General features: G+C 32.4%; 1 protein-coding gene across 5 annotated transcripts in view; it reads right to left on the bottom strand.

Moving 5' to 3' along the window:
• Nucleotides 1-1567: 1567 nt before the first annotated feature.
• The window catches only part of CCDC102B (coiled-coil domain containing 102B), a 116176-nt gene continuing 105077 nt past the window's right edge, over nucleotides 1568-12666 (bottom strand). For all 5 annotated transcript variants that reach the window (XM_085537551.1, XM_085537553.1, XM_015855189.2 and 2 more), the window contains one exon: nucleotides 1568-7684. In XM_085537551.1, coding sequence (XP_085393677.1) covers nucleotides 7595-7684 — 90 coding nt within the window. In that variant the 3' untranslated portion in view covers nucleotides 1568-7594. The remainder of the gene's footprint in view (nucleotides 7685-12666) is intronic.

Below are 12666 nucleotides of genomic sequence, written 5' to 3'. Positions count from 1 at the left end.
ATGTATTCAGTGTCAGAGATTGTGTGGAAGCAGAGTGCTTACTGCAAAAGAAAATGAGCTGGGATGTGCATTCCAAATACATTTATATGTTTATAAGTCCTTAATTATTTCTGGTCTTACAATCTCCTGAAGTGTTAAAGTGCTATGCTCCACAAGATAATTTTTTTCTCTAGGCCTTATTGTCTTAGTGTCTTATCTTTGTCCAAATGGCTTTGGTACTCATTTATAAGTTGTATTCCTATATCACTTTATTAGACTGTTTTGTATTTGTGTTATGTACAACACTTCTTTATTTTAATTCAATATAAATATATTACAAAGTCAATCTGCAGTGAAAGAGTTAAGATGACAACTACACTAAACAGAGAACATAGAATTGGTACCTTTAGAAGGAATATAAACAGTGAACTACATGCCGTGATACTTCAATTCAGTAGAAAACATGTAGATCATTTTCTTGAGGGCATAAAGCTTGATCTTTTGCATTATATCTTTTTCTAGCATGTATAATCTTTTTCTAGCATGTATAAAACCAGTATTCACTACGAATTGGTATAATATTTTCAGATTAAATAACAAGATTTTCTTGGGTTTTGTATGGGTTTTATTTATTTTCTGAATGCCAAAATCTTTTGTCTTGTGTGATTCTGTGTCTCATACAGCCTCTAAATCAATACACTTGCATTAGCCTGATATGCTTTTAAACTTACAATGTAAATGATTACTACATTAAGGATTAATTAGGAACTAGCATTGAAAAGATACTTTCATTTAAAAATATACGGAAAGTTTCCATATGGCCAAATCAGTGAAATAAAGCATTGTTCCAACAGTGCTGTAGGAAATTATGATAAAGAAAAGCTTGTCTTTTGAGATTATAGCATACAGTTCAATTTTCACTGAAAAATTTCTATGGGTGAATTGTTTTGCTATGGGAAATCAGGCTAGGAAAAAAAAAAGGCAATTATAGATTTTGAGTTATACTACTCAATTCCCTATAGGATCAGGTTATGAAAGTTTTATTTTATTTATTATTATTATTATTATTATTATTATTATTATTATTATTATTATTATTATTATTATTATTATTATTATTATTATTTCCCCACAGCACAATAAACAGAACCTTTAGTCAGTTTTTTCATGAGACCCTTCGATATTTTCCAGTATTCATATTTAGAAACAAGCATATCTAGATACATAGGAAAGTGTTCCTTACTTCCCCAGGAATTGTTTTCATCTCTGCCACCCCGCTTATTTTTCCTGTCAAACTTCCAGAGTCTAAATAATTCTTTTAAGAACTGGAAATTTATTTCTTGCATTTAATCACAACATGATGGGTCTTGACAGTTGCTATTGTAAAATTATTATAAAATTAATATTTACTACTTTTGAATCACAGTGTCTAGTGTTCCTATGAACAAGAAAGTTATCATGGGTGGAGCAGAACTACACATGGTCACACATATGCTTTTTTTTGTTTTGTATATTTCTAAGAAGATGAGATACTGGAACAGATATTGAAACATTCAGAACAAAAAAAAAAAACACAAATATCACTGACTTTCAGCACAGAAGAATTTATTAGGACAGATCTGGAACTCAGATTAGTTTCAAAATAAATACCTAGTAGCACAATGTAAACACAGCAAAGCTTTCAGTTTTGAGAAAAGAGACATGGAAAGCTGAATCTGTTTTGCTCATAAAAAAAAATCTGTTGCTCAGAGTGTTATGTGTATGCAAGGGATTGTTATGTGTGCACAAGTGTAGTGTGTAGGCTTGAGAATCCAAGAACTCCTATGTTAGGTTCCAAAGGATTAAACTTCATATTACTAAGAAATTTGGGAGGACAGAAATATATATTAAATAATAATAATAAAGTATTTTAAATAGCATTGCAAAAGAATTTCTGGTAAAATATATATATATATATTTATTTTTTAAATCTTTTTAATTTCAAGGTTTTCATAGTAATGAGAAAACCAAACCAGTCAACTATCATTTCAACTTTCTTACTGAGTATGTTAAAATGTGGATTCTACTTTTAGACTTAAAACAACAACAACAACAACAACAAAAACAAAAAAAAAAACCCACCAAACATAACTATACTATTGTATATAACATTTGATATTACATAAGATGACCAAATAATGGCACTGCATGCAACTTCTATGTCCCACTACAATGATAGTCACAGAACAAAATCTGAAATTCAGTTATCAAATTAAATTGCAATAATACTTTGCTGTAATCTGTAAGGAGGAACTACTCTAAGCATGCATTGGAAGTTGCACATGGCAAAAATACTAGCTTCCTTCTTTCCTGGTTATCCATTATGAAGATACCCCAGTAAAGTTTTTTTTTCTATTTTTGGACTCCCAGAATCTTGAGTAAATGAAATCCTGTCAGTAGAACAAAGTCCTATGTCTACCAATAACTATGCTTACATTTACTGTACAGTTCAAGAAATGAAATTTTTGTGAACAGTCTATTCCAGAATCTCTTACACCATCTTTTACATCCGAGTCTGCTTATATTCATATCCATGAAGCCAGAGGTTTCTTATAGGAATATTACAATCATATTATTAAAGATATGCTTTGCATACGCATTCAAAACTTAATTGTTTTCAGGATGCAAATTAGATTTTTCCTTTATACATAGGAATAATCACAGGTAAACCAAACATAGCTGAATATATACATGTATGTGTTTTTGGCAGAATACACTCCTCAGTCTGACTGAAACATTCCCACTTTCCTCACTAATCTTCAAATGTAATTACATTTGAAGTAGACATGTCATGAGAACAACAGAAGTACAATAACCTAATACATAGATATAAAAAATATGCAAATTATATTTAAAATATTCTGAAAAAGTATATTCAAGTTAAAAGTAGAGAAGCTCCACAGGTTTGATGATTTAATTTGTTTTCATAAAGGGTATTGCTTTCTTTCAACTTCTCTTTAAAAAGTACAGGAAAAATACATTGAAAAGTGAAATTGGCTGCTGTACAGTGATGTATAGTGACAAGAACGTAAAAACGGTACAAGAGAGGTGGTGATGAGTAACCAAAAGGTTGTATCCAAAAGGTTATTTAAAGGAAAGACTCAATCAGTAGAGGCCTCCAGTGGAAAATACAATAGTGGAAAATAGCAATCTCCACCAAGGAATAATCTCAAAGAGATGTTGCTTCAGTGGTAGTCAGCCCTTAAATGAGGTCTAGAGGAGGTGGAGTCACGCTCCACCCTTTCTGGGAGCACAGCTAAATTACCCTCTCCTGTGCTCCCACATCTTACCCAAATCTTGCCAATTAATCAGAACTTCAGGCTGTGATTACCAATTTACCATACAGCTGCATAGAGTGCTTTTTTTTCCTCTTTTTTTTTTTTTTTTTTTTTTTTCCCCCTGCTGTGGTTTTCAGTTTAGAGTCACATAAAACTCAGTACAGAATTGTTTCAAATAAATACATATGATCTGTATTAGAAATTGCAAATAAACCCACTTCTGCAAATTAGTTAAATCAGTGTTAATGTATAATATGTATAATAGTACAAACTGTGAGAACGTTAGTGTCTCTAGTTAACAAAATATGGAACATTTATTAACACTGATAATTACAGTGATTTTTAGCATATGGCTTACAAGTATGTGGAATCTATCAAGCAGTGTGTCTAAACTTCATTCTCATTAGTGAGAGTCCTGTTTAAGTTTCAAAAGTGTTAATGCAGTTTATTACACATTTTACTTTCTTTCTTAAACAAATATGCAAAAGAAGCGTCTGCAACAAAGAGAAGTAAAAACGAATGGTAACAGCAGACTTGCAGAGCTAGCAAGCAATAAAGCCTTCTTATTAACCAACTACACTTCCAGATTAACGTGTTTTTGCTTTCTTTTTTTTAAAAAATGAAGAACACATTCTGATCTTGGTGAATAAACTATCAAATATTACCACTAGAAAACTGCAGTAGTGGCAATAAGATTTCATGTCTTCCCTTTATGCATCCAAAAAACTTTGCTTCTTGTATTAAATAAGTTACTGCAGCTGCTTAAGTTTTATATGATTCAGTACTTAAGAACTGAATAACTCAATTTTCTACTGTAAGCCACAATATAAAGCCATCTGAGATCTCATAGTTATGTCTCTTAAATTCTGTGTTTTTGGATATCAGTGAAGTAGTATAATGTGCAAGGAGAAGCTGTTGAATCCATTGATATTTTCTTACCTGTCTGGAAGTTCAGCATTCATTTATTGACAGAAATATAGTATGTTTTGTATGTACCATACAGTCTTACTTGATGTGTTCAGAGATGGACAATATGTTAATACTTCTTCATTTTAGAATCTTTTACTAGGAAAACATTCAAAGCTTAAAAGAAAAGTAGCATGCCTTTATTTGTTCTTTTCTTATCTTCATTTTCTTCTTTTCAAATGTTAATAACTTTAAGAATTATTTTATTCAATCTCAGTATTGGCTTATTTATTGCCATTTTCTAATTATGATCAATTGACTTCTGAAATGGCTTTGCCTGGAAAATATCCTGTTCATGATTAAAGCAGGCAACCAAATCACATTTTCACTAGAGCATAGTAATTTTTTGTTGAACACCATCACAACATCCTTTGAAGTAATCACTGATTTTTAGATTTATTTTTTTTTTTTAATTTGACAAATTATTAATATGTTTTTTATTTCAGTTGAATAACATTCCTTACCTTCTCCTTGAAGTCATATAATAAAAGTTCTGTACTAGTAGAGGGCATCCAATAATCTCTGTAGTTCCTGAGAAGTTGTTGCATAGCGGTGTTTTCTTAATTTTGTATTTGAGGATACTGTCCCATTAAAGTGAGGAATACAGGTTCACGTTACCCTTTAATGTGATAAGACTTAGGCATGAACTCATTGAGGAAATAGGAACTGGGGAACAGAGAGGTAGAGATTTCGTGAAATAAATAAATTAAAAAAAAAAAAAAAACTTAGCTTTTAATTAAACTCTGATATCTCTGTCTCTCCAGGAGATGAAGTTCAGGACTGTTTAAATGCACTTAAATATATTCCAATGTTTGCTTGATGGAGCAGAAGAAGAACAAATTCTTATGAAATATATCTTGAAAAGTGTTTGCTAAAGTACTCTAAAGGGAAACTGATGCATTTCTCAGAAAAGCAGCATTTTATTTAGGAAGGAGGATGTATAAGACAACATTAACCTTATTTCTATATCCACTATTGGATTACCACTAAACCTCGGTAATCATTCTTTCCTATCTGTTTAATTTTTTAAATGCTTTTGTACCAATATGAAATTATATAAACATTTGTTACTTTAAATTAGATGTAACAAAATTTATCAGCTGTGAAAGTTATTTGTTGGTCTTTCTGTGTTTATTTCTTTTAGTAAACTAATTGACATGCAATGTATATAATATCATCTGTTAAAAAGAATACAAGAAATATCAGATAATTTTCAGATTATTTTTTTATTATTTAAAATTTTTTTTTTTCTAGAAGCATTCCACTATTTTAGGCACCAATCATTTCCTCTGACAGTGAGCATAGCTTAACTGTTTGGAAACAGATTTAGGGTGAGTTTTCCTGATAATTTTTTCAAATTTTATCCTTAATGACTCTGAGCAAGCCACTCTTTCTGCACAAATATGTGTGTCTTCTCTGTCCATTCCCCAGGGGGAATGTGAAGGTGAATGAATAGGAATACCAGTATAGAGCAAATATCATAGATGTATATTTAAGATCGGGAGACATTCTAGTATTATGATGAAAAGGTCATAAATTAACATTCTCTGACATTCTCAACTGCAATGAGGGCAATTATGTATTATTATCTCTTGGATTTCTTTCAAGTGACTAATTTACAGGTATGCTTCTTCACAGAGACCTCTGAAGTTCTCTGTGTAAGTAGTTGCTGAAATAAATATTTTATGCACTTAACAGATGAAGACGTAGCTGAATATTCTCAGAGAACAGGGAGAAATTACAAAAAACCAAAGTGACTTGTCTGATTATTGCACTCTTGCAATAAAACTTAAGCACCACTATTAAAAAGAAGGCACTTCAAAGTAAAATATGGTCGATAAGAATCATGTGGGATAGTGAGCGTTTCTTCATGAGAAATAAAACATACTGCATCATTATTCTGAAATATACATTCTAGAATATGTCTGATGATCTATTTATTGCAACCATGAGCACTATTATAATACAACCGTGTATTATAATACAGAGAAGTGAAGGACAAACATGTACTAAAGGTTTATACAGAAGTGCAAGTCAGATCAGCTGAAAGTAGCTCCTAGCTGTTTGATTTCCATCACTATCCTTATTAGTCTGGCAAGCTGCTACCGCACTGATGTTCTCCAGCACCAATCAAACATTATTTGTTTTTCTTTCATGTTTAGAGATACAGAGGGAAGGACAGAATCTAAGTTTCCTCAGTAACTTGTGGAATCATATGACTTGATTTTTAGCCACAGATTGTATTGTAGCCTTTAAGAGATTTTGCTAAATTGCTGAAACCCTAGAGTTTTATCTCTGAAAGACCCTTATTTCTAATGGCTTGTCAAAGAAAACAAGAATTGCTTGTCTGTAGAGGTTAGATAAAAACTTTCATCAGTATGTTGTATTCTGACATTACTATATTTTCAGCTATTTCAGTATAACCATAGAAGTACATTTGGCTGTTACAGAATTTAAAAATCAATAATTATGCACTTTCATTTTCTATGGCTCACACTGACATTTTCAGTACTGTTATGTTACACAATGGGGTGTCATGATATTGCTCCAACTCCAGCAGCTCACAAATTCCTTGGCAAAACATGATTCTTCTGTAATTGTTAACCTTCCACATTTTTCATTCACAAATCCCCACTTAAATCTAAGCAAATTTTAAATGAGACACGCTGTCTTCACACCAACTTCCACAACAGAGATACCAATTATGGAACTAATTATTCCTTTTTCTATGGTCCTATAAAAATTCAATGAAAAAAAAAAAAAAAAAAAGAAAGAAAGAAAAAAAAAAAGAAAAAAAAGAAGAAGTTTTAGAAGGAGTTTGCAGTAGATTAGTAGAGAGTGAAATGTTAGATTTATCTAACTACAACATACTGCTTTGGCAGAACTAGTGGTACTGAGAAATAGTTATTTCCCATTGCTGTATGAAAAGAAAAAAGCAAGAGACAAGGCAAAAAGCACTGACTTCCATTTCAGACTCACTGTCTTCACAAAACCAACTATGACACTCTCTCTTTCGCCATGTACATTGCAATTTTTTTTCCCAAAAAATTAAATTATGGGCTACATCAATTAGAATCCACCTTTTGCTTTAGAAGATAGAGACAAATGAGAAGGAAGAACAAACTGAAAAGTATTCTAAGATGGTGAACAATGACACGTTTCTATGGTCCTTACTGAAAATGTCAAGTACATAGAAATAATTCATGTAGTGTTTCTACATATGTTGCGGGTGCTTCCACTGTTTAATTTTTCCGTAAGTCTTTTGAAGTCTTTAAGTATTTTCTCCCTTTATTTCCTGTTAGCCTTTTTGCAGGAGGTAATGTCTCGTGTCTTCATTCACTGTCTTGGTGGAATCTCCAACAACATACAAGGAACTTTGCCTGGTCCCAAACTCTGAGCTCATTTTCTTCGGTCTCTTTAATCTGGAATTAAAATTGTTTAAAAAAAAAAATAATTAAAAAAGTGTGATGAGAGTACTGGGTGGAAAAGCCATTTAAAATTTAAAACAATTGCAGATCAAATTTCTTCTAAGACATTTCCAGAGGTGACCTGTAGAGTTTAGATGAGATACAATCTTACAGTGTGGTTAACTTTATAGTACGTCCTAGTTATTTTTCAATTGATTGTTCAATAAATTAAAAACATAAAAATAAAAGGAAAGAATAAAGAAAGAGAGAACAAGTTCTTAGAGCAATCACTTGGAATTGTCTTTCACAGGGAGAAGCAGGCTACACTCGCTTGTTTCCCTTCTGATGACTCAAGCCATTATTTATTGATTGACAGTTCTGAACTATGGTATTATTGATATTCAAGATACATTTACTGTACTCACATCTAACTCCTGAGTTTGTGGGTTGTTTTTTTTTTTTTGTTTGTTTGTTTGTTTATGTGTGTGTTTTTTATTGGAAGAAAGGAATATGGAGAAGATATTGATCTAGCCTCTCATTTACCTGAATTCTAGCCACTAGACAATTGCAAAGGCCTCACATTACATTAACAGCAGAAGGAAGAGGTTATTTTTAAAAACATGACCATTATAAAGTTCATGATTCAAACATACCTATACTAAAAATATATCAGTTTTTTTTTTTAATAAATCTTCCTTTGATAAACCACATTCTCAGTAACAATATGAATCAGAAGAATATTCATTCAAGTTGGGCACCAAAAACCTCTGTCAGCACTCAAAGCACAGTAAACAGATATTTAATAGTTCTGGACAAAACAACAGATTAATCAAGATTTACAAGCATTTACGAGCATTACCCAAAGTAGCTACACTACAAACTGATCCAGTAAGACTGCAAGTATGAGAAATAAATTCTGGAAGACCTACATTGTTTCTTTGTCTTACTACTTAGGTCACTCAGTATGGTCACTCACGTTGGCCAACTCAACATGGATTGTTTTCATTTTGCTGCTGCCACTGCTGAAATACAGTACCCACCACCTCACTGTGCTCACTGTCCCTGCTTGGTCTTCAGAAACATTCAGCAAGCATCAGTGAATGTCAATGGGTGACATTTTTCCACATGGAGGAATTCAATTACGCATTTTGCTCTGTATGCACTTCCATGTCAGACACCAATTTGTCAGACTGCTCCTTTGCTGCCATCTGTCACACTGCAACAAAATGTAAGGGAGTACTGGCTGGAAGGTTCAACCTCTACTGCCATACCATCAACATCTGCCTCGGATATCCCGGGCCAACAGAATAAGATAGAAAGTATTACTTTCAGCGTTGCCCTTCTAGTTTTTATCTCATCCATAATTAATTGAAAATGTCCTGTGTTTTAAATTTAAAGGCATACACCTCAGATTCTGTCCATATAATCTCTGCATTTTTATTGAAATCCTATCACAAACCACAGTGCAATTCCTATGGTTTTGTTTGTTTGTTTTGTATTTTTCTTACATAACTTGATCAGGTTTTCTGAAAAAAGAACTCACAAACCATGTGATTAGTCTTGACTCTAGGAACCTCTACGGAGCTGTATCTCATTTCCTGTCAGTGAGAAAGGGTCATTCATGCTACTACATACAAACATCTAACAATATGTCATTTGCTTAGAAAATGTTTAATTATTTTTTAGAAAAAAACAGAATCACAAGTAAAAATTAGTCTGAGTTAAGCAAGCTCAGTACAAAGTTTGTACAAATTCTTGTACTAATGTATGTTAAAAATCAGAGCTATTTTTGCAATTTGAATCTTTACAATGGCACTGTAAACATGATGCTACTGTCTACTGATGAACATGTCACTCTGACTAATAGCTAAGCCCTACATCAGTAAGAGTCAATAAGCTGGTAAATACTTTATCCTGCTGGATACACAAGATTAAGCTGATCAGAAACTTAGCTGTCACTATTGAGTTTCACTGGATTTTTAAAAAATCATTTCTTTGAAGCAGTGCTTTTTTCATTTACTTTAATTTCATAATGTCCAATAATAACTTTATTAAAAATTCTAGTATTATTAACTACTCCTTATTATTAAAAGTACTTGTGAATATATTAGTGCAGTGTCATTTATTGTTCCCTCATTTTTTATTCATTTTGCTAATCTATAATATTTTATTATAGCCTATATATATATAATCACTAAAGCTAGTAACTGAAAGAGTTTTAAATTAAAGAAACTAAAAACATATAAAATATATTAAACATAGTGAATAAGTATTGGCTTATATTGTTCCCCTAGGAACACACATGCTACATTTTTAAGGAAAATCACGTTACTTATTTTTGAATATTTCTTCATTAAATTAGAAACAGTCTGTTGCTTCTGCACGTATCATTTATCTACTGTCTGTAAAACAGAAAAAGTGTTTCGTTCTAACTATTTCCTAATAAAATTAATACAGTTATGCATATTGTGAGCTACTAATCAAGACAGTCCATGAGTACATAGTTTAGTATTTTCAAATGTTTATGCAAAAAAATACACACTTGACAGAACTCACTAGCATGTAGATAATTTCATTTAAAACAAGTCCCAATCTGTAGTGAAACACAGCACTTCAGAATGCCTACTGACAAGCTAATATACAAGAAATTCCAGTCATCTACAGATGGGTTTTAAACAATGCTCAAGCCTAAGCACAACTGACAAGACATAAGTGGTGTATATCACGCATATGTCAGAAGGGTTTGGCTCAGTTATTCTACTCTGTTTACATCACATAATTCCTGCAAGTAGTAATCCGCTATTGTACCTTTAATACATGTATTATTTGCATTATATCTGACAATAGTAAGGAAAGGCCTACGGAGTTTGTGTGACTGTATGTTCTAAAACGTGGTCTGCTCTTGATGGAGAGATACTGCAGTGAGGTCAAGACAGTAGCAATGCATTTATCAAAGCATAAACCTGTATTCCTATTACCGTTATTGCCAGTATACTAAATTCAAGGGCTTGTATGTAAGCAGACGATAATAATAAAAACACATTTAAGAAGAATTAATTATTCCAGATTTTATATCACAAGATAAAATCTGTAGAGCCTTATATTTTCCTACATCAACATCATAAACGTAAGTATACTAAGGCTATGAATGTATCTTGAATCATCTAAGGCAGGTTTGCACTACTTAACTTCTTACAGAAAAGCACAGGCACAAAATCAGTATGGAAAGCTATCCATGTTAACAGGCTAATGCAAGAAGCCTCCTAAAAACAGGGTGAATTGTTCTCTTCATACATCTATCACAATTATCAGTGGGATGTCTGGTGTTTCTCATTCAATTCTCCTAATCACTGAGTGATTCAAGGCTCCTGAACTGTGAGTTCTTATTATACCTCTTCCTGCTGTTGTGTTTTTAGAGATATCATAGTATTGGAATTGTGAACACTGTCATATTTCCTGACAGTTATTTGTATTACCTGCATGTAGGGTTAAAAAGTACAAAGATCTAACAAGGTAATCCAATATTTTACTCAAAGATTCCCAGAGTCATACAAAAAGATTAGAAGGAAACAGTGTAGGAGGGGGAGGGAGGATTATTACTACATTCAGGAACAACTCATTATTCTGTATTTAAATTTAGCATTTTTTTTAAAAAAAATACTTCTGCACAACAACATACATTTCTAGAATATTACATTAACATTAAATGGCTGATACCTCATGAATTTGGTAAAGTATCTATCTGGGTATAATTATGAGAGTTATTAAATTTACATGTGGTTTCTGAGTAGAATACACACCGTAAATTTCAGGAACTTTCCCAGTTTATATTTTTTTCTTATTTTAATTTCTTATCTATTTTCAACAGAATCAAACGGAGCTGTGTTGTGTGAAGAAAGCTGAGACAAGCTAGCAGTTCAGCAGCAGGTTGGTAGCTGATGGCATACTTAGATATCAAAGTGACCTTAAAGGAGAGAAAAAACATTGCAAAAAAGAAGACAACAGAGATAAAGGATAAAGGAAAACCTGTCCTTACTGAAAGAAGAGAGAAGGAAATTTTACTTTGCAGTTCATCCAAACATTGACTGCAGACATAGCAGAATTCAAACGGCATGTGAAAGATACAGTTTCAGAAACATCAGTAAGAGTGAAAAAGAAAAACTAACGATATTTTATACAAATATTTATTCAATATTTCTAATTAGCAGAAAAGTTTCTGTAAATATTTTTTTTTATCTCAGTTAGCTATTATTCGCAATTCTCTGTCTAAACAGAGCAAAAGATTCAATCTTTCAGACCTGGATAAATTCAATGAAAACAAACAAAACATCAAGCAACAAATAAAGACAGACTAGATTAAAAAATGAAATCAATATTTTTTATTTAGAAAAATAAGGAAATCTTTCCCATTGGTAGCCTGCACCAGCTGGCCTTCACAACACCTGGTACCCCAAAGAGGATGGAGAAAGTTGTTCCCTTGCATTTCTCATCCATGTGGTGTAAATGGAGCAACGTGAACTTGGAACCACTTCTGCTCCAGTGTGCTGGTGCTCCCCAAGGCAGGCAGGAAGTATCTGATTGCATATATGCCCACACAAAGCATGGTCAGCTCTGCAGTTACGTGAGCAGTTCATTAGGCCAGAAGAGAGTGTCAAAACCCTTTGTATGTGGAAGGACTACAGAGCTGTGTTCAAAATTGTTGCCTAAGAGGGTTTAAATTGTGGAAAAGCCTAACAATAAGATGAATATGCATTGTGCTAGGAAAAAAAAAGAGTCAAAATAAAATGTATGGCTTCTGAGATAAAGCATTTTAAAATCTTTTTCTTAACAGCAGAAAAATAGAAGGTGCTATCAAAGTTAGATAACAAAATCATGGAAATGCTCAGGCTTATAAAACAGGCAGCATACCATATGTCCACCAATATCCACTACAACAGGAACATTAAGAAAGCCATTAAGATAGTGTCCCCATTGTGCTCAGGTATGCAATAACATAT

Source organism: Coturnix japonica, chromosome 2 (genome assembly GCF_054131305.1).
Source record: "Coturnix japonica strain WE chromosome 2, WE-NBRP24, whole genome shotgun sequence".
Classification (NCBI taxonomy): Eukaryota; Metazoa; Chordata; class Aves; order Galliformes; family Phasianidae; genus Coturnix; species Coturnix japonica.
Note: the sequence above shows the minus strand (reverse complement) of the source record. Positions and strands in the feature narration are given on the sequence as shown.